The 21,954-nt window shown below is 45.0% G+C and overlaps 2 protein-coding genes across 2 annotated transcripts; one reads left to right on the top strand and one right to left on the bottom strand.

Moving 5' to 3' along the window:
- Positions 1-15,049: 15,049 nt before the first annotated feature.
- On the top strand, positions 15,050-17,928 carry LOC133919065 (protein disulfide isomerase-like 5-3). The gene is made up of 5 exons (XM_062363297.1): positions 15,050-15,377; positions 15,873-15,976; positions 16,064-16,434; positions 16,703-17,010; positions 17,362-17,928. The coding sequence occupies exons 1-5, from the start codon at positions 15,141-15,143 to the stop codon at positions 17,596-17,598; spliced, it is 1,257 nt and encodes a 418-aa protein (XP_062219281.1). The 5' UTR covers positions 15,050-15,140; the 3' UTR covers positions 17,599-17,928.
- Positions 17,929-19,060: 1,132 nt separating this feature from the next.
- Positions 19,061-20,366, bottom strand: LOC133919066 (uncharacterized). The gene has a single exon (XM_062363299.1). The coding sequence runs from the start codon at positions 20,250-20,252 to the stop codon at positions 19,269-19,271; it is 984 nt and encodes a 327-aa protein (XP_062219283.1). The 5' UTR covers positions 20,253-20,366; the 3' UTR covers positions 19,061-19,268.
- Between the last annotated feature and the right edge of the window lie 1,588 nt (positions 20,367-21,954).

The raw sequence follows: 21,954 nt of genomic DNA, 5'->3' as shown, positions 1-21,954 counted from the left end.
ATCACGTGGAAAATCAAATTACATAAAATTTGCAAAGATATTCTTCAAATGGAACTCTCAGTTTGCATCAGTCTAGATGTACTAGGTTATTATCTATAATCTTGTTTTCTCATGGCAGACTCAGCATAGAGTGAGCGAGGGTCTAGGTCTCTGCTTAAATTCTTGTTTTTTATGGACTTCAATAGACTTAAGTGAATTTATCTCTTTTTTCATAAAGCTACGAAAATACTCTATCACTGTTATGTCCCCCACTCATTTTTAGGCTAGGTTCACCCATGTTTCATCCGTGAAAATGCCAACCTGCTACCTTATTGCGATTACCTGCCTTTCTTCTTCATGTAATTAATCTGGATTCTTCATCAGACTTTCAATGGGTAGCAGCATCAATCGTATTGCCTTTGCAAAATTATCACGTCCAGCAATCTGTATGCAGTACCCCTTTGTTTCTGCGCTACATTATTAGAGTTGACAGAGCAACTTGCAACACAAAGAAAGATTGTTTTCTTTGATATGTTCATTTTATTCATAATATTACTAAGGTTTCCGTTTTCCCAAATTTATTATGCAGCCTAGTCGTCCTGTGTGATATAGCTTACTTCTCTGACTCACTGTCGTATCTCTCCGCTTCTCGTGGATTCCATTCCACTGGTATAAGGAGGATGGGAGCGCAGGCACATGATGAACCATTCTAGTCTAAGGCTATCTACATTGATCATGTCTATAGTGTCAGGCCTTGCAAGCACATAATGAACCATCCTTTGTCTAAAGCTATCTAAATGAGTCGTATCTATTGGATCAGCCCGAGGCTTAGTGCTATAGGCAAGGCCCAAGCCGAGCCAAGCCAGGCTAGCACGGCACGATCCCATAGGCCATGCCTAGGTTGAGCTCATGGCATGACGTGTTGGTACGACAAAGCCCGGTTGAGTCGGGCCGGTATAGGCACGACATGGACGGCACATGCACGACATGGCATGCTTGCGCCCATCCAGGCATGGTCAGCTCATAGCTCGGCTCGGCACGGCCCGCCCGTCATGATACGGCCCGCCAAGAGCCGTTGCGCGTGAGGCCGACCCGGTGGAGCACGGTCATCACGGGTGGCCCAGTCGGGCACATGGTGGCACGACCAGGTTAACGGGTTGAATGGCATCACTCAGCCCTTTTAACCCATTAACCCATTTATTTTGAATTTTGTAGTCGTTTTGTGATCGTTCAGGCTCCAAAAAATTCAAAAAAATAACAAAAATCGTCATTTTCAGCTATAAATAGATAACAACCATACCATTTCATTCCACACCAGCAACAACATTTGCTCTCTTGTTTACTCATCTCATTTTTGTCTCAAAGTTCCTAAGAATATTTGATAGTTTGGCAAAATTAGTTTGAATTGTTGCCCAAAAATCCAAGCAATTCCAACACTCCCAGCCTGCTGTCTTGAAGAAATCTTGGTGCTTTTTTTGATTCGTTGTTCTTTTTTGTTTCTTCCATTCTTTGTTTGTTATTTGATTATTTCTAACTCCAAATATTTGAATTTTTTTAGTGTCATTCGATATTAACCATGGACGTCGGTAGTCATGATCATAATAATACATCCATCAATCATGATTTTTTTCTTCAAGGACTCGAAGGGGACTATGGCTCGTTTGATAATGGTGTTGCAGGTGATGGACCTGACGATGACCCTCTAGCAGCACCTATATCGTCAGGCTCTACAAGTGCACACACGTCAGCAAGCACCAGCTCTAAAAGATCAAGAGGCACTACTTCCAAAGTTTAGCAATACTTTGAAAAGATCTACAAAGAGGAAGATGGGTTAAATGTCAGGTATGTTAAATGTTATATTTGCAAAAATGAATTATCTGCAAAGCTCACGGGTCGAACGGGACACTTGAAGAGGCATGACACAACTTGTAAGCAAAAGAGTGGAGTAGTCATGAAGCAGACGGTGCTACAATACAACCCCGACGACTCTGTTCGTCATTGGGAGTATGACTCTGCCAATGCTCTAAAAGAACTATGCCACTTTATTGCAAGAGCGGATATAGAAAAATAGCTCTATTAGATCATGATTATGATTTTAATGATTAATGACAACATAGTTATTGGGACTAACATGTTTGTCAAGTATATGCTTTAGTAGGTCTCATGGATGCAATACATAAAGAAGTCACCGCAGCCGGGACAAAAATTGACTGAATTGGAGAAGTCGCGGGAGAATTACTCTTACCGCATGGTCCGGTGCTCTGTGTTGAACCCACCGGAGCATCTATGACAAAGGGGGCAAGAAGGTTGAAGACTTCACCGGATAGTCTGGTGCTCAGTAAGGTGTAGCACTGGAGCTTTATCTACAGAGAAGAGTGGAACTGAAGAAATCACCGGATGGTCCGGTGTTGGTGAAGAAGGTGCACACCGGAGTATTTTGGCTCAAGACGGAAGAAGTTAAACTCAACGAAAGGTCCGGTGATCAGTAGAAGATATACACTTGAGAAATTCTTGTAGAGAGGGTTGCAAGTGTTGAAGATCGGAGAACAACAGATCGGAAGGTCTGGGGATGGGAAGTGAGTGCACCAGAGGTTTTACCAGAGCATTTCTTATAGAGGTGATTCCATGTGTCAAAGAATGAGGATAAACTGACCGAATGGTCCGGTGTTAAGAGGAACTACACCAAAGGCTTACACCGAAGAAATTTACACGGAGAGGCTGCAAAGGCTCGGATGACTCAAATGTACTCACCAGATAGTCCAGTGATAAAGATATAGTATACACCAGACATCACCGATACTTACAAGTGGTATCAAAGTTACGGCTTACATTTTCTCTACAATTGGTGTTAGAGCCTCACATCTTTCACAAGGTTTCGTCAATTCAAGTAGCATTTGAGCCTTAGTCTCATTTTGATCAGTTAGGCTTCACCGTCTAGTGAGTTGTCACGTCCGGAGTTCAGATGGATATCCATAGCGCTTCACTTTTTTATGGCACAAATTTTCCCTGATAAAAAATTATAATGTCTTGTTATTTGCAAGCTCGAGGTTTAGATGTTTGGAGGGTCACCGAAGAAGGGATGAGACCACATGTCACCAACAAGGAGAGGCAATTAGATGCATTGGTGAAGAGTATCCTTTTATAATCTTTAAATATTTATGCATTTAATCATGTTTATTCTCTCACTAATGCACATGATATTTAGACTAGTCTTATTGAAATACATGAAGGCACAAAGTATATTTGCAAAGAAAAATATCATGTGTTACTTACTAAGCTCAATGGTATCAAACAACTTCCTCATAAAAGTGCTAATGACATGTACTCTAGAGCAATGTATATTCTTACTTCATTGTTTAGTATATATGTTGAATCTTTCTTGTTATATCAATATTGTGCTTGTCATATTATCAATCTTATAGGAAAAGTCTGTTTTGAAGAGGTTGTCATAATACCTAGATGATTTTATACTGCAATATCTTTTGTGAACTCCTCTAACCAACGAATTGTAGCATATAAGCAATACTATATTGCGATGGGTGTGCATCCACGTAAGTTTGCTATGGACATGCCAGTAAGATGAAACTCTACTTTCTTGATGCAAAAATTATTGTACCACATAAGAGCAGATTTGTTGTGTTTATTCATACACACTATCAGCAGCATAGGGGTCACACTTTACTCACGGAAGCGCATTGGTATGTTGCCGAAAGGATATTAGAGGTTTTTGAATTTTTTTTATAATTCAACTGTGAGTTTATTAGGAGTTTATTATCCAACATCTTGTTTAATAGTGCATAATATTATTAAAATTGCTACTCATTTAAATAGCTATCAAAATGACAATCTTCTAAGAGATTGTGTTGTTTCTATGAAATCTAAATTTTTAAAATATTGGAAAGAAATTCTTTTGTTGTACACATTTGTCTTTATTTTATATCCTAGAGCTAAAATTGCAGCTTTCTGTAGAGTTCTCTCAATTCTAGGTGATACTCTTGACCATGATTATTCTAATTATTGTACTAATGTTTATTCTAAGTTATTCCAAGTTTATAGTAAATATGAAACAAAATATAGCAGAGTTCATCTGCAACGACCTCCACTAGCACCACAACAAGTAAGAAAATAACAACGTGAGGAAAAACATTTGGTGAAGGTTCTTCATCAAGAAGTTTATACTCTTCGTCATGATTGTCTACGAGCACCAGAATTCCAATATCTGGAGGGAAGCTAACTACCTTTATCGATAGTGATGTTATCAGTCATGAACAAGAAAACTTCAACATACTGCAATGATGATATGAGCACAAAATGAATTATCTAGTACTTTCACTGTTAGCACAAGATTTGTTAACGGTTCCCGTATCTACAGTTTCTTCTTATACTACTTTCAGTCTTACTGGAAGGATAATCGAAGAGAGAAGAACAAATCTATCAAATGAGATGATGGAAATGCTCATCATAGTAAAAGACAGGGAACAGGTTGAAGCACAAATGCAACACACTGTAGAGAACACGGAGCTTGAAGCTTGATTCGAAAATTTATATCTAGATGTTATTGAGAATATGTAATTTCTAATTTTTTTGAGTTAGGTTGTCCTTTTTTCTTTCCTATAAAGATTTTTAACGAGGCAACCTATCAATAAAGCTTATTTTTAAAATTAATTATGTGTTCCTATTATTTCTAAATTTTTTATTATTTTTTATGATTTTTATTTATTTATTCAAAAATGATCGAGACCGGTATGATACGGTAGCTGACGAACTATGTTATAGACAAAAGCACGGCACGTAACCCAGCACGACACGACCTGTTTAATAAATCAGGCCGTGCCACAACGAGACTAGAGTTTTTTTATTTTTATATTTTTCGAGTTTAAATTTAAATAAATAGATTCCCGGCGAAAAGATTTGCAAAAGTAGACGCCCACCGCCTTCTCAGAGGGCTGCAGCCCTCTGAGAGGGTGGGTACGGGTGCTAACCGCCCTCTGAGAGGGCGGTAGGCCTAACCGCCCCCTCAGAGCGCGGCAAGAGGGGCTAACCGCCCTCTGAGGGCTTTTTTCATGTAAAATTAATTTTTTTTCCATTTTATCCTATAAAAATGTATTATTTTTGTAATTGAAGAAAAAAAAGAAGCGGTGGAAGGAAATTAAGAAATTAAATTTGGAGTAGGTTATGTAATAACGGGAGGAAAAAATCAGTAATTAGTAGTTGCAGCATTTTACGTGGGTATGGGGTGCGAACGAGGACAAACATAATATTGAACACATGGTGAAAACATTACAATACACTGTAACCGCGACGACACGATGAGGAAACAAAGGTGGCATGTACGGTTCGCACTAAGACCTTATTAGTGCGCCGATCCTAATCATAACATGCCTTAGGGAAGGAAAGTATGTCGGGTTACATTAGGTACTCTCTACTGCGTGCATCTAGGATACTTTCCCTTTCGGAGGGCATCGGGACCTGCCGCCTTAGCACGGCGGGCTCTCTCCCGCTTCCTTTCCCTCTCAGCCTCTCGAGCCTGAGCCACGGTACGGTCGTGCGTCGCCTTCCTCATGCGCTCTTCTTCCTCCCGCTTGAGACGAAGTTCCTCTTGCTGTTGCTCGTACTCCCGACGTGCGTACGCTTCCCTTCTCCACCTCATGTTCATGTCGACCCACAGCTTCTGTGAGTCATTTTGCTCATTGTCGAGCCACTGAATAAAATCACAGAGCGGTGGAGGGGACTGAACAAATGGAACAAGATGAGCGGTTAGTAAAAGAGGGTGTGTAATCAGAAGAGATGAGGCGGACATCTGTTACCGTACTGGTCGATAACCAGTTGTTGCATTGCGAGGCTTGTCATACTCGTAGTTGGCACACATGAAGAAGCGTAGTCCATAGGTGTATGAGATGTCCTGCGACTTGCGGAGCTTACAAAGGTCACCACAGAAGCATATTGGTGGTTCAAGACCTTCAGGTACGGTAGTCCCCCAATGTTTCTTTGGTGGGCTCGATGGAGCTGAGGAAGACATTGCACTTGAGAGATATGAGAAATGAGCGATGCTTCTCCGTAAGGAGGTTTGGCTACTTATAGTTGGGGGAGGCAGGAGCATTGGATTCGCTCTTAAAGAAAGGAATTAGGGCATGGGCGTAGCTGGCGGGAGGAGCATCGGATTCCATCTTGAAGAATGTGACAGTTTTGTCGCTGCTTATGGTCAGAGATTCCACGTTTATTGGTACCCGTGTTGTCATTTACTGATTTAAAAAAGTTGGGGAGTGTTGTCACATCTTGTTTAAAGCCTGCGGCAGGAGGCATGTGTTGTCAAGTCATGGTTAAAGTTTAGTGCTGTGGTCACTTGTTCATTGAACGTGTCTGAATATGAAATGCATTTACGAAATGCTAAGTCGACCATACAAAGTGAACGTGTCTTAATACATATGAGCACATCACGAAGCGAATATGCATATGTTAGTTACAAAAAATGTAAAATGCTACTCATGCCTCCCTCGTTGCCATCGTCCGTGCGCCCCATCGTGGTCCCGATGCCGCTGGTTAACCATCACGTGACCCCTGGAGTAGGTGAGAGGGTCAGGTAGGCCGACGTGTCTGGTAGGCCTAGTAGGGACCACCGGTGTCGAGGGCTCGTCGTGCGTGGGCTGGGTCCGAAGCGGTGCACTGGAAACCTGGGACCGCTGAAGGACGTCGTAGTCAAGTGTGCCCCCGAAGAAGTCACGGACGATGTCGTATGCGGTGTCGGGGCCAGGCTCATCCTCTTGACTAGGGTAGGAGGACTGTGAAGGCTCGGCAGGCGTCCATGTGTACTGGCTGGAGGGGCCTGTGAACAAATAATCATGTTAGATACGAACAATATGGTATTGAAAGTAGTAGTAAAAAATGTATAATTGTACCTGCGTGGTACGACGGTGCAGTAGAAGAAGGCCACGCTGACGTGCCGTAGTACGTTGCGGGGGGGTAGGGTGTGGGGCCGCCGAAGACGGACCGGCCTCATCACCGAAGTACCCTGAGCACAGTTGTAACTTATTTTGCTAAAAGTACTAGAAATTAGGAAGAAGGGTTCCCGGAGTACCTGACTGTGGACGTACAGGGCTCAATCTGCGAGGCTGCGTCGAGACTTGTGCAGACGGACCTAATGAATGTTTAATAACAGTAAGTAAAGGATATTGATCAATATTATTCAAAAGTATAATTCGTACCATGTTGCTCAGACCCGCCAAGACGTGATAGAAGGGGTCGTGTGGGTGCCGACACTGAAGAACGTCGATGCACGTCTGACGGCCGAGATGACTCGGCGTGTACACCACTCGTCCTGGGAGGCGGCCCTGCTACATCTGTGGTAGATCGGCAAGAGGTGAGCTTCAGGGCGCGCGTCGTCTTGTCGAAAACCCGTCTAATGAAGATCGCAACATCCGACGCACTTAGGTGATGCCCTTGCCGGACGCGGTCCATGGCAGCAGCTGCATCCCTATTTACATCATAAATGATATCTGTCTGCGGATACGAACAATAGTGAACAATTAAAGTATACGGTTATGTTCATTCAATATGGAGTACGGACTTCAAAAAATGACTTACTGCTAAAGCGGCGTCCTCGTCCCAATGCACCGGGTATGTCTCCGTTGTTGATGCGACGTGGCCCTGGACATCATCAGGGGTGTAGGTGACATGAGTCCGCGTACGAGGTACGTACCACCGTAGGTACTCCCTGAAGTTTCCCTCGGTGTGGGGACGCGCCTCATCAACGACGTCCTGTAGCGCTTGGGCCCATGTTGCCACTTGAGGGGCCAAGCGGTCCACCCAGAGGTGGCCAGCTGGCTGGCCTTTCTGCGTGTACCTGCATTGAAACCATGGTAAATATAAGTTAAATGGAAACGAAGGTTGCTCAAACTATAATTTATCAAATGTACCTGTGGACGTGCAAGGGGACTGTACGGATGGGGACGAGCGGGAATGCCTGGTGACGGCCAAACTGCCGCATGACACACTGCGGTGAGTACTCTTCGACGTAGATGTCGAAGACAAGGGGCGCCTTGGTGAGCCATTACTCCTCGTCGCGGGTGCACAAGGGTGACAATCCCAACCCTGCACGTGTATGAATGGACCGAGCGTTGTATGGCTCCCATACCACATCGTTAGGACGTAGCTTGTCAAACTGGGTACAAAAATACTCGTACGCGCTGCGAGGCTGCTCGTGGGCCCAGTGTGGCTGAGTGACAAACATCAATACAGATATTTAGAGAGTAACATAGTACGAACGAAACTGTTAATGTAAATTACGTACCCGTCGACGACACCACAGCGAGGCCATTGTCGGCGCGTCCTCGTCCATCTCGCCGTACCACTCCTCTAGGTACGGGGAGCGATCCACCACCGGCCTACCTATGGCGAAATGCTCGTACGACCATAGCTGAAGAAGAAGTGGACACCCGGCAAAAGTGGCTAGCGCCTCCTTCTTCGTGCATGCGTCGCAGAGCGCCCGATACGTCGCAGCAAGAACAGTTGATGCCCAGCTGAACTGCGGTACATCCTCTGCATGCGCGTCCGCTATCGACCGGGCGTACGGCACAAGGGTCCTCGTAACCAGGTGGCCTTGGCCACTAGTGAACATCACCCACCCAAACAACCAAAGGAGGTAGGCCTCCAAATGTCTCGAGACCGCGTATGCGTTGGCTTGTGGGTGGATGTACGCCGGCTGCATATATGACTGGTGTCAGAAATAATCATTACGACATAATTTGTTAGTAATCGATAGGTTGCATGTTATCGTACCTAGAACTGTAGGATCCACTTCTTCGTTGGCCCTCATGCATCGGCTAAGAACTCAGGCACGTACGGGGGTGCATCCGCCTTTCGCTCCACCGGCCCAAATCGCTGATGCATGTCGTTCATCCAGTCAGCCTGCATATCGATCACCCCAACTGCAGCTCCCGCGCAAGGAAGGCCTAAGAGGTAGGAGATGTCCTGTAGGGTCGGGGTCATCTCTCCGCACGGTAGGTGGAACGTATGTGTCTCCGGCCTCCAACGGTCGACCAGTGCTGCTATCAGCGACCGATCGAAGTAGAAACGACGGGCCGCAACCTCGGAGTTCTCCGTCGATCGGGCCTCAACCAACCGGCAAAGCGGTAGGAGTCCGGTCGCTCCTAACCTATAAGTATTGCAGTACATCAATAATATGTAACAACAGCAGCGAAATGATATGTAACACCATCAGCTTTTCTAAGTACCTGTGGGTCCAGCGCTCGTCTACCGTCAGCAGCTCTCCGGGGCCTCGTGGGCGAAACACTCCTAGCTCCGTCTGGTGCTCGGCGGATAAGAAGCTGCGATGCTTCTTGTCCACGGCAGGGTCCAAAAGCTCCAAGGTCGAAGGCTGAGCCATCTCTACATTTGAAAGACATGTACATTAATACATTGAGAAATAAATACAAGAACAACATACTTCGAATGCAAATTAACCATATGTGAAATTAACACATATTAAAATGGTACAAAACTAGCTGACCTAGACAACAGGTGCATCAACGTCTGCACTTTTGGGACAATATTTGTAAGTGTGACCTACTTCATTGCACTGACTGCATCGCTTAATCCTAGGGCCAGCCTCGGATTCATCCATATCGTTACGAATCCGCCGAGATTGTCTTCGGCCCGGTGCGTTCTTTATCTTTCCCAAATCAGGCACATATATTCTTGAAGGCCCTGGGTTACTTGTAAAAGTGTCAACAATGTCGTAACCATACAGCTCCTGGTTCCATGTGTTCAGTACTTGATCTTTCATGAAATATTGTGACACATATTGCCTTGGAAGCATATGGTGCTCCGCGCACGCAGCTATGACGTGTGTACAAGGTTTGTGGAGTAATTGTGGCTTCTGATAACTACATATGCATGTCCCACTCCTTAGCACACACTCTTGAACATGCCGCTCACGTCTACATCCCTCCGACCCTTATCCCGACACAGGACACTGAACCTGTGCTCTGCTGTGTCCTCTTGATTTGCGCGATGCATGTGGGCCTTCCTATTTGCCTTCTCCATATACTCACATAGCATCCGGCCATAAAGCATACAATTGTCCTCCATTACAACCTTAGCAGCTGCAAACCGATCAATGAAGTTCTTGCAGGTGCCATGCAAAATGCCTTCTACAATTCCAATTAGTGGTAGGGACATCATTCCTCGCATGACCCAGTTATAAACCTCTGCAAGGTTTGTAGTCATTACTCCATACCTGGCACCACCACTGTCGTACATCAGAGCCCATTTTTCATTCGGCTCATTGCGTATCCACTGTGAAAAGCTCCTAATAGATGAGCCCGATCTCCTTACAATCTGCGGAGTATCGGTTGGGAGCCGACCGAGAGCTATTGGTTCCTCACGGTTAGGTGCGGCCTCCGCAGTTTATTTAAGAGTCAGTTCATCAAGTCTTGCCCATAATGCATTGAACTTACGTTGTTGGTTCTGACTGCACAACTTCTTGAAGAGCTTCATTAACTCTTTATTTTTAAACTGTCTGTAGAAGTTCGCACCCATATGGCGCATGCACCACCTGCTTTTGAGATCTGGCCACTGTACTGGTACACCCCGTCGCACGCTACCGTGTTGCATATCCAGCAAAGCCTGCAACAATCCTGCATGTCTATCATGAATGAGATACACATCTGGTCGGTCAAGAACAATTGCATGCTTCACCCGCTCTAGGAACCAATAGCAGCTGTCCCCATTCTCACTCTCCACGAACGCAAACCCTAGTGGCAGCACTTGGTTGTTACCGTCGACCCCTATTGCAGACAATATCTGCCCTTTGTACTTCCCAGTTAGGAATGTTCCATCTAGGCATATGATGGGTCGGCAATATCTAAATGCTTTGATAGTTGCATCGAATGCAAAGAAAGCACGCTGCAACACTCTTTTTCCGCTGTACTCCACATCAGTAGATGGGTAATGCTTGATATCATAGTAGCTGCCTGGATTTCTTGCACAAATTGTGGCTAATTGACGAGGTAGATTGTGATACGAATCTTCATATGTACCGAACCTAATCTCAATAGCCTTTTGTTTCGCTCTCCATGCCTTCGCATAATTTATTGTGTACTAGAACCTTTGCTCAATAGCACGGATTATTGATCGTGGCTCATACCTTAGGTTGTCCACAATCTCTCCGTACATAATATTTGCAATGAAAGCAGAAGACAGGTTCCGATGGGTGAACTCTATTTCCTCAATATGACAATTATGTTCCTTAACTATTGAGCATTGCCAGTAGTCTGCCCATTTCCCTCTAAATGCGTGCACCCGCCAAGGGCACTCAGGAACCAAGCACTTCACATCGTACTCTCTTTTACTTGATTTAACAACCTTGAATTGCCTACGAAGAGACAACGACCAGAATTTCACAGCATCAATAACTGCCTCTTTTGTAGGGTACATAGCACCCTGTGACACCTCATTCTCATGGTATGGCCACGGTGTCTGGTCAGCCTCGCTAACCACCAACTTCAAAAATTCTTAATCCCGCCACTCTGCAGGAACTGCAGCATTACCCTCCTCATCAGAAGAATCCCCATCGGCAAGGCCTTCCTCCAACTCTTCATCCTCCAAATCCATATCTTCAATGATGCTAGGGATGTGCTCCCCTTCATCAGCTACACCCATCGGCTGCAAGTCTGGAACATCACCAACCTCTTCTCTGGACCCTACATTAGCTGCCTCTGACTCATCTTCCACTGCCTCACTTGGTCCTGCTACTGCTTCTGCAAAGTTCACCTTATTTTGATCTTTTAGGTATGCCGCAGCTAATAAAACAAGCGGCATGCCACGTTCACAGCATATATCTACATACTGCCTCCAAGTTGATGTGGCTTCGATGGGAACAAGCTCACCAAAGTATCCATGACTAGCACGATCAGAACACCTTTCAACTTCAGCTCATATTGCTGCAGATCCAGTTGGAAAAACCGCATGAGCTATTTGCACACCCCCACAATAGTCCTCTCATTAGCCTTACTAAGCCCCTTCATAACATGGCGAAATCCAGAGAGATCTACACCGTTAGGACCGTACATAATTTCACCCTCACCATAATATATCTGAAAAATTAATTTATCTCTCATTCCTGAAAACACCCGCAAACATAACACATGTTAAGACAACAAACTATATTTCTGATTATCGGATAAAATAGTTTTTAAATGCTACCCTAGGTTCGCAAATTATCATCTACTGTTGACTCATACGTCCGCATGTACAAGTAATATACTATAAACTATATACTACAAACAACATACTGAAAATAATATACTAAAAATAATATACTATAGGTAACAAATTGAAAATAATATACTAAAAATAATATTCTATATTCAACTACTATCGTGCAATTTTCTAACTAAATTTTATAATTTTCTAAACCCTAGATCTAAATATCTAAAATCTATGTCATATACTACTACTGCACTAATTAACAACAACAAAAAGGATAAAAAGATTGACCTGAAATTTTTTTCCAAATCCGCAGCCCAAATGCAGCAGGGCTTCGCCGATCTCTCTTCCTCCCCTCTCCTCTCCTCTCTTCTCCTATCTCTTCTCAACTTTTCTTTTTTTCCGAATTTTATGGTTTTTTCTTCATTTTTCGGGGTTTTTATAGACTCCAGGGCGCAGGGGGCCGGCGCGGGGCGACGGGCGGGAGGAGCCCTTACCGCCTCCTGAGAGGGCGGTAAGGACCTCTACCCGCCCCCTCAGGGGGCGGTAAGCTGCGGTGGGCGCCTACTTTTGCAAATCTTTTCACCGGAAATCTATTTATTTAAATTTAAACTAAAAATATATAAAAATAAAAAAAACTCACGAAACTATGTCTTGCCGGGCTCATGCCGAGCTGACCCAACAGGGCCTATCTGGATAGGTTTGCCTAGGTTCATGCCAAGCACATGTACAGCCTGCACAGGATGAAGCACCAGGAGCTTAAGGTGACCCTCGCATAATGTCCGAGACAGCACAACTTCAGATACCTGTCCATGAGATTTCTTCCTTTTTTTCCATAGCATTTCAGAAGTTGGGGCTGCTCTTGTCACAGATTTTCTCTTTGCTTCTTGAATTTTGATGTAGGAATACCGATATCTGTTAATAACATGACGGCTTGAATGGATCCAATGTTTTCAAAGCCGTGGAAAAAGAGAAACCATACTGTCAAACATTCTGATTTTGCTTTCCACGGATTCTCGTTCTTAAATGGATCCAATGTTACATCTGCTGGTGTGGTCTGGTTTGCAGTTTGTGCATGACCGACAACAGTGACCAGAGAGAGATGAATAGTCGTATCAACCAATTTATTCCGAAACGGATGATTTTTTTTCAATTTTCTCATCCAACGCATCTTAAAACCAAGAGCAAAAGCAACATAAAGGCGATAAACAAGTCACAATAAAAATCACTAAGAAAATATGACTCTTATGGATAAAATTAAACTCTAGGTTCCATTAAAAACCAATCCATACGTCATCATACATAAAATCTTGCAATTAGAGAAGAAAATATTAAATCCAAGAGGCAGTCACCGAGTAAAAAAACTCTTTTAAGTTGATGATTTACAAGCAAAAAAATTTAAAACTACTTCTAAATATAAATTTTATGTCTCTAAAAATAAGAAAAACCACTTTAATATAGTGAAAAATTTCAGCTCCCAAACAAAAACAAAAATCACAATAAAACCTAAAAAACTCACAACGAAACAAGAAACCCAATAGAGAAAAAATAGAAGAAGATGAACGCAAGCATATGAGGCAACATGAATTTTATTACTTACAAATAATAACCCTATTTTTAGGGTATTACAAAGTATTTTATATAATACTCTAACTTACAACTCTTAAATGGTTGGTTTAAAAGGCTCAACCAGTCATCCGTTCTATTTGTAGCATAAGTTTCTTGATCCCTAAGTTTTCTAGGTTGTTTTCAAAATACATCTATCTTCTAATACACTCCTACCTACCATCGAGAGTATTTTCATCCATCTTTTTTCTCGTTCATCAGACGACCATGACACCTTTATGACTTAACTTCATCTCGACGCAAACTTTACGATGATGTCACATATACTCCTCCTTCCAACGGTTTTGAGATCAAACCGCAAAATCATCTTGCACGATTCTCAAAGCGTGATTCACCATCACTTGCTTATAACTTAAACAAGTGATCTGATATTGACACGTGTACTCCGTTTTGCAATGTTAACCGCCAGCAAATCTCTCCCGCTCCCGATCCCTCGGGCCGTCATATCACTTGCACCAGCATCCCTTTCGTTTGACTTTGTCAACATGTCGTCTCCATCCGTCTTCTTACGCTTTACTTGCTCTCCACATGTACAGCTAAGATCACCCTTGAGTCCGCTTGGCTTTCTTGATCGTCCGGCACTAAACACTCCGCATCTCAATCATCCTGCTGTTGATCACTAAGTTACATCTATCATCTACACATCATAAGATAAGTAAACACATATCTTCAACCCCATTTTCTCTACAACTTCAATTAATCATGATTATAATTACATATAAACATGCTTAGGTAATCTAAAAATCATTAAATCTAATTATCAATCGCTTATCACGTAAAAATCAAAACATATTTTCACTTGTTTTGTCAGTATACACTCTGAATTGTGCCATGGCGACACTTCGAATTGCAACTCGCAGCTGACACTTTTGGCTGAGAGTCGCTGCTCTATGAAGGAGCTGTCTGGTGAGCTCTCAGATCTAAAATGTAGTTTCGGAGGTGTAGAATGCTTTGCATAGGAGTTAGAATGCAGAAGACACAATTGTAGCTTTCAAGATGTTTGTTGGTGCAATCTCAATACTTTAAGTGGTGGTTTTATCTTAACATTCTGTGATGCCTCAGAATGTAAAAGTATAGCTTCACCCTTGCTGCTACTTCATGAACACATTCTTGTATGGAAGACCTCTTCATCCACTCAATTTTACGTCTTCTTATATACGGTTGCGCTTTTCTTCCGTCAACCATTTACGCCTTCTCGCAGCCAGAGGCGTCTGTTGCGTCGCACGGTCAACTGTTTGTCTAGGCCGCAGCTCGGTTCAAAAGCGAGTCTCAGCCACGTGCGGCTCCGCTAAAGGGATAGGCGGCGAGATCGAATCGAGCGGAGCGGGCCCATGGCGCTGCGGCGGCTGCTTCCCTTCCTCCTAGTCATCCTCCTCTTCGTTCTGCCGCCGCCACCGAGCTGCGTGGCCAGCGGCGGAGGGGAGCCGGCGGAGTTCGAGATCCCCCGGGACGGGAGTGTGGTGGAGCTGGACGAGAGCAGCTTCGATGCGGCGGTGCGCGCCGTCGACCTCCTCTTCGTCGACTTCTATGCCCCCTGGTGCGGCCACTGCAAGCGCCTCGCCCCCCAGGTAACCAACCCTCCCCACCCTGTCTGCTGCTTACTCAATACCTGCTAGCTTAGTGGTTTACTAGTGAAGTGAAGTGAGGGGTATCGCTTCTCGATGCCATCCGGATCTTCCTAATCGATAGAAACTCTTGGGATTATCTTGACGAGGTGTGTCCGCTCCGCTCAGATGGAGCTTGCAAGGAGGAATTTTGGGGTTCAATTCGAGTAGACTGGAGCCGGGAAATGCAGATTATTGGAGGATGTTCCCCTAAATATGAGAATAATTCAGGAAATGCCACTCCTAACGTGAAATGCCACCATCTGAATTTCCAGGTGGATGCTGATCAAATTAGCACCAGCGCATCCATATGCCATTCCCTTCTTTTTTTGTCAAGTAGGAACAGCACTTTACTTGTAGTACAGTCAGAAGCAGGGCAATGCTATCTTTCTGTCCTGTGGCCGCCTCAGTTGCAATTGAAGTGAACTGATGAGCATTCTCTCGGCTTGTCTATTGCAGCTGGACGAGGCTGCTCCTGTGCTGGCTGGACTGAGCACGCCTATCGTTGTTGCTAAAGTAAATGCCGACAAATACAGGAAGCTCGGGTCCAAATATGGAGTAGAGTAAGCCACCTGCTTCATTTTGGTAGTTTAGTTATCGGACAGGAGTGCATACAAAAAATGTCTTACCTTCTTTTTCCCTGAATGCAGTGGGTTCCCTACTTTGATGCTTTTTGACCATGGGGCCCCCTCAGAGTACACGGGTTCAAGGAAGGCTGATTTGCTCATTGAGAACCTTAAGAAGCTTGTTGCGCCTGATGTTTCTGTTCTCGAGTCAGACTCGGCAATCAAAGGCTTTGTTGAGGCTGCTGGTATCGGTTTCCCATTATTTATCGGATTTGGGGTGGAGGAATCATTGATTGCTGAATATGGAGCAAAGTACAAGAAGAAGGCATGGTTTTCTGTAGCAAAGGATTTCTCTGAGGATATGATGGTCGTGTATGATTTTGACAAGGTTCCAGCATTGGTTTCTCATAACACAAAATATAATGAGCACAGTGTATTCTATGGTCCATTTGAAGGTATACTTAGGCGGAGCTTGGCATATACATCTTCCATATGTTTCTTGTTACATATAGTTTGAGGGAACAATCCTTTATTTACCTTAATCATCTGTCTCATTCCTACTGTCTGTTTATCTTTTACTCTATGCTTTTTTGGTGATGTAAATATTTCATTCACCTTGCGCATGCTATGTTCTGTATGAAGTGACAGAACTAGACACTTATGCGTTTGTAATGCATGTTTTTCCAGCTTGATGGTTCATGTCAATGACTGTTGTGAATGCAGGAACCTTTTTGGAAGATTTTATACGGCAATCCCTACTGCCTTTAACTGTGCCCATCAACAGAGAGACTGTGAAGATGTTGAATGATGATGAGAGGAAAGTGGTTCTTACAATTTTGGACGATGAAGCAGATGAATATTCTCCGCAGCTGATAAAAATTTTGAGGTCTGCAGCCAATGCAAACCACGATTTGGTGTTTGGATATGTGGGAGTCAAGCAGTGGGAGGAATTCACGGAGACTTTTGATGTTTCAAAGAGCTCACAGCTGCCAAAGATGGTTGTCTGGGACGGAAACGAGGAATATGAAGTAGTAAGTAGAACGATTTTTTTCCTCTTATTCTTTTTTTATAATCGATTATATATGTCACGAAATTAAAAAACACTAATTTATGCTGCAAACAAAAGGCTTGTATCTTTTGTCAGTTGTCACACACATGACACATCTCGCATGGTATATTAATATTTACATGAACTTTTATGTTAAATTCGTGTCTCGTACTGCCACTGTTTTTTCTGCTCTAAGTAATCTCTTCGAATTTGTTGCTTATAATTTACAAATTTACAGCCCAAGTGCCCAGCCATAGATAAACTTGAAATTTCCATCTTACTTATATATTTAATTGTGTTATGTGATTGAATGAAACTCTTCTTCTTCACTAAGGTTGAGGGTTCAGAGAGGCTTGAAGAAGGCAACTACGGATCCCAAATTAGTCATTTTCTTGAGGGGTATAGGGCAGGAAGAACAATAAAGAAGAAAGTGGGCCGTGGTTCCCCAACACTGCTTGGTGTTAATGCGATGTACATTCTCATCTTCTTGGTCGCTGTTCTTCTTGTTATGATGTATTTTTCTGGGCAAGGCGAGGAGGATCACCGGCCAAGAAGGGCCCATGAAGACTGAAAGTGTAATATTTATTCCAGCACGCTTATCTCTAGGTATTCCCCGCGGCGCAGAAGGTTGGTAAGTGGGAAACACAGGCGATGAGGAAAATTCTGGTCTTTCTTTGAAATGTCTCGAGGAGCCTCGGTTTTAGATATTACTTCTGAGCTCTGATCACGCTGCATCTCCCCTGAGCCCTGACATGTCTTCACAAGTTGTTGGACTTCCAGTTTAGAATCAGAATTCATCAAAACGAGGTTTGGTTCTTGTAATTATTCGGAACTTGTAATTGTCATGAGACTTCAACAAAAACGATTCTTAAAAATTGACAGCTGCCTTCTGAAGACCTCCTGTATTAGTTCTTGTGCTTAATTTTTTACAACATGTTCACTAGTTTTTTTTCTTTTTTTTAACTTGTCATTGTAATTGTCATGAGACTAACAAAAACAATTCTTAAAAATCGACAGCTGCCTTCAGAAGACCTCATGTATTAGTTCTTGTGCTTATTTTTTTACAACATGTTCACTAGTTTTTTTTCTTTTTTTAAAATTGTCATGAGGAGGTTCAGCATATTCATATATATACCATCAGTGAAACTGCTGTGTATGCTTTTGATCTATTGTAAGAGAAAATACTGGGCAAAGTATAATATTAACAACCCTTTCAAATCCTAATACGCCTAAAAAAGAAACGGAAGGAGCAGTAAATGGACGATTGTCGAAACTCTTACTAGTCGTCTTTCTGAAACTTCCATCGCGGAGCACTATGGCCATTTGTTCAACTGCACCATTGCTTCCTTTTCGCAGTGCAAAAAAGAACTTCTGAGGCCATACCATGAGCTGTTTTGCCAAATGTGAACCACGTGTATAATATAGTATGGTCAGGTCGGATGACAAATTTAGCTGGCTGTTGTTTTACTGATGCCTTCCAGTGTTCTATTCATGCTGTCTGTGAACAACAGCTTCCTGATTCTGTAGCCAAAACAACTGGTACCTAACAATTGAAGCAAGCGTGAACTTTTCCAAATTATATCAACTTGGCACGGATTGTACCAAAGCAGTTGCCAAAGAGATTTCTACTGCACAAGAATTTGATTGTCGACTTGAACAAAAAGAAGAAAGGCAAGTGCCGCCACAACTCCTGACACATTCACAAACATGTACTCCTAGTTTCAAATAAACCTATTTGAACATGTAGGTATCTTCATTCTTCACAAAATCCTCGTCAACAAATCGTGTTGCTACGCAGGAGCAACACCTGCATCCTCAAGCAGAAGCATTGCAACAAGCACAAACCCGACGACAAAAACTCACAACATCGTGAAATTCCCGGTGTCGGCACGCCAGATGGGCCTAATTGCCTTAACTGTCAGCATGGATGGGATTTCGAAAGGAGGAATATGTGAAACCTTAAGACCATTGAGGTTTAGTGCCACTAGCAAAGAAAAACCGGGGTTCCCTACAACTGTGATCATAAGAACATGTTGTCTTCTAGTACAATTTACTCTTTCTTTTGAAAGATGTATACAGTATACCCAATCGCCTCACAACTTCAATTGTTACCAAAGAAATAGGTTAAAAGCCATCGAAACATGGACAATCAAGTTCAGTATGTGCCACAGCCCATCGAGCGAACATAGCAGCAGGGTATCCAATAATCCAAAGCTATTTTTTTTTCAATACCAGTGCCTCCTACATGCGCGTGCAGGAGGTGTCGAAATCGTCGGGCGCGACCCTGGCGATCCACTCGGCGAGGCTCCTCTTGACCTCGCCGTGGTTGACGTAGGCCAGCTCGTACATGCTGCAGAGGTTGACCACCACCGTCTCGCTGAGCGCCGCCGTGGGTACTCTCTCAAGCGCACCCTCGAGCACCTTGATGGCGTCGCCGAGGTCCCGCGAGTACATGAGGCACAGCGCCTTGTTGTTGAGGGCCACGGCGTCCGCGGGGTCGGACTCGATGCAGCGCTCGTACTCCCGCACCGCAGCCGCGTAGTCCTTGGCCACGATGCACTCGAGCGCGCGGTTTCGGGCGAGGAGGTTGACGTACCGCGCGGGGTCGGCGGCGGCGGCCACGGACTCCACGTGGCGGAAGGCGGCGGAGGCGGCGGCGAGGTTGCCAATCTGGAGGTGCGCGTATGCTAGGCGGGAGAGGAGGACCGGGTCGCTCGGGTTGCGGGTGGCGATGTCGGCGAGGAGCGAGAGGGCGACGTCGAACTCGCGGTGGGCTAGGTGGTCGGCGGCGAGGAAGGACGCGACGACGGCGTCGCGGCGGCGCCACTCGGGGTGTCCGGCGTTGGGGCGGGCGCGGACGGAGGAGAGGAGCGTGTAGAGGCGGTCGAGGGCCAGGGGGCGGTCGGGGAGGAAGAGAGGGAGGAGGGCGTGGAGGAGGCGGATGAGGAAGGGTGGCGGCGGGCAGGCGGGGTCGGGGTGCAGGGAAGCGAGGAGCGCGGCGGCGTCGGGGAAGCGGCGGAGCTTGGAGAGGGAGAGGGCGGAGAGCGCGGAGAGGAGGAGGCGGTGGTGCGGATGGGGCGCGTGGGAGGGGTGGGAGAGGTGGGAGAGTAGCGCCTGCCACTGCCCCCGCGTGGCCAGGTCGTAGGGGACCGAGAGGTCGGGGAGGCCTGGCGCGGCGGCGTCGGTCACCGGCGGCGGAGACGTGGGGGAAGAAGCGGCGGCCATAGCGCGGTGGGGATCGAGATCTCGGGGACGGAGGAGGAGGAAGCGGTGGGGATCGATCAGGAGGCTCGCTGGCTGGTCGACAGATTGAATGGACTGGAAACGAGCTGTACAATATCGGGCTCCTTGTTTTGTGTAGGTAGGGATTATTATTATTATTATTATTATTGAGTGGGATTTATATTAAACCAGATACACAGTATAAACTCCAACTTACCTTCACGACTCTGAAAGAGATGGAAATAACAACCAAGACCCTTCTCCATGGAACAATCCTGTGGACCGCCGAAACGCACCGCCGCATGGACGCAACGAAATAGCAGCTCAACCCTCCAGCTAACCAAGGTGACAAGCCCCAAACCTTGAAAGAAGCCGTAAAAACTAATGCCCTGAGCCAACGGTCGGGACACATCTGACACACTAAAAGCATAGCAGTGGCGGCGACGTTGAAGTTAGCTAAGGAAACCAGATCGACAACCGCTGAAGCGAGGTCCGACGACCTAAAAACAATTTGGCTTTCGTCAGAGCAAACACCTGGTGACCCAAAGATAGTAGCAAATAGCAAGGGATCAAAAGCATCCCACAAAACGCAAAAATCCTATAAACAAACCCATTATAGTTGACGTCAATAAGCTCACAAAGGCTGTCAACACCACTAGAGACAATAAAGATAAACAAAAGCCACCGAGTCTTGTAAGAGCTTGCACACACAGGGCCAAACCACAATAGTAGATCTACATCCGTAGCAGCAAAATACCAAACCTCGCCAGAGACCTCACCATAGATGGTGACCTCACCGAAGATAGTTTGGAGAAGCAAAAGCCAACATGTCGTCATTGCCGACGCCACCATCAAAGAAACCATCAAACCAACCAGAAGAAAGCTACCAGCTAGACCACGAGCTGAGAGCTTCCTCCAGAGCTAAGTTGACGAACGAGACGACGGGCAGACGAGGGCCACCGGGAGGAACTACCTAACTACTCAGATCTACACCTAAACTAAGTTCTAACTATCCTACAAACTACGACCGGCATCGATCCGCTGAAACCCCAACTCCTTTGACACCAGAGAGGCAGCTGGAGGTCAGAGTTCGACACCGAACTCCTTCACGCCAGCCATCGTCCTCCAGTCCCTCGCCTTCCTCCTCAAGTCTGGCCTCCACAACAACCCGCTTGTCCTCACCAGGATCTTCTCATCCACCGCCTCGGCCGCCCCCGCGCTCCTCGAGCCCCTCGTGGCCGCCCTCCTCTACCCCTCCATCCCCATCAACGTCTTCCTTGTCAACACTCTCATCCGCACGCATGCCACCTCCCCGCTCTACTCCACCCCATTGGGAACTTGACAAAAGGCGATCGGGCTCACTCGGTGGAGGCGACAAACGCGACAAGGAGGGGCTAGGGGTATCGTTAACAGATTACGCTCGGATGGGAGAGGTATCAAGCTTCCACATGCCCATATCCGGTTACACGGTAGTGGTATATAACTTGCCTGAAACAAACAGGATTTAATGGAATTAATTAACACTATGATCTGAATACATTAAAAAGCTCTATCCAAATACTACCTAAATGTTGTTTCTTTTCTTGAATACAAGTACAACTCTCAATCTCTGATGGGGAGAAGACAGAGAGAGGCACACACAACGCACACTTTGTATGACTTGTCTTCAAAGGACAGGACAGAAGCAAAGTGAACGCACTAGAAA

The sequence above is a fragment of the Phragmites australis genome, chromosome 5, assembly GCF_958298935.1.
Source record: "Phragmites australis chromosome 5, lpPhrAust1.1, whole genome shotgun sequence".
NCBI lineage: Eukaryota > Viridiplantae > Streptophyta > Magnoliopsida > Poales > Poaceae > Phragmites > Phragmites australis.
Note: the sequence above shows the minus strand (reverse complement) of the source record. Positions and strands in the feature narration are given on the sequence as shown.

What these genes read in the sequence shown, in the direction of transcription:
- LOC133919065 (XM_062363297.1), top strand. Translation starts at nt 15,141, where the DNA reads ATGGCGCTGCGGCGGCTGCTTCCCTTCCTCCTAGTCATCCTCCTCTTC. An exon ending in GCAAGCGCCTCGCCCCCCAG is followed by an intron (nt 15,378 to 15,872) that starts GTAACCAACCCT and finishes TGTCTATTGCAG; the next exon opens with CTGGACGAGGCTGCTCCTGT. An exon ending in GAAACGAGGAATATGAAGTA is followed by an intron (nt 17,011 to 17,361) that starts GTAAGTAGAACG and finishes TTCTTCACTAAG; the next exon opens with GTTGAGGGTTCAGAGAGGCT.
- LOC133919066 (XM_062363299.1), bottom strand. Translation starts at nt 20,252, where the DNA reads ATGGCCGCCGCTTCTTCCCCCACGTCTCCGCCGCCGGTGACCGACGCC.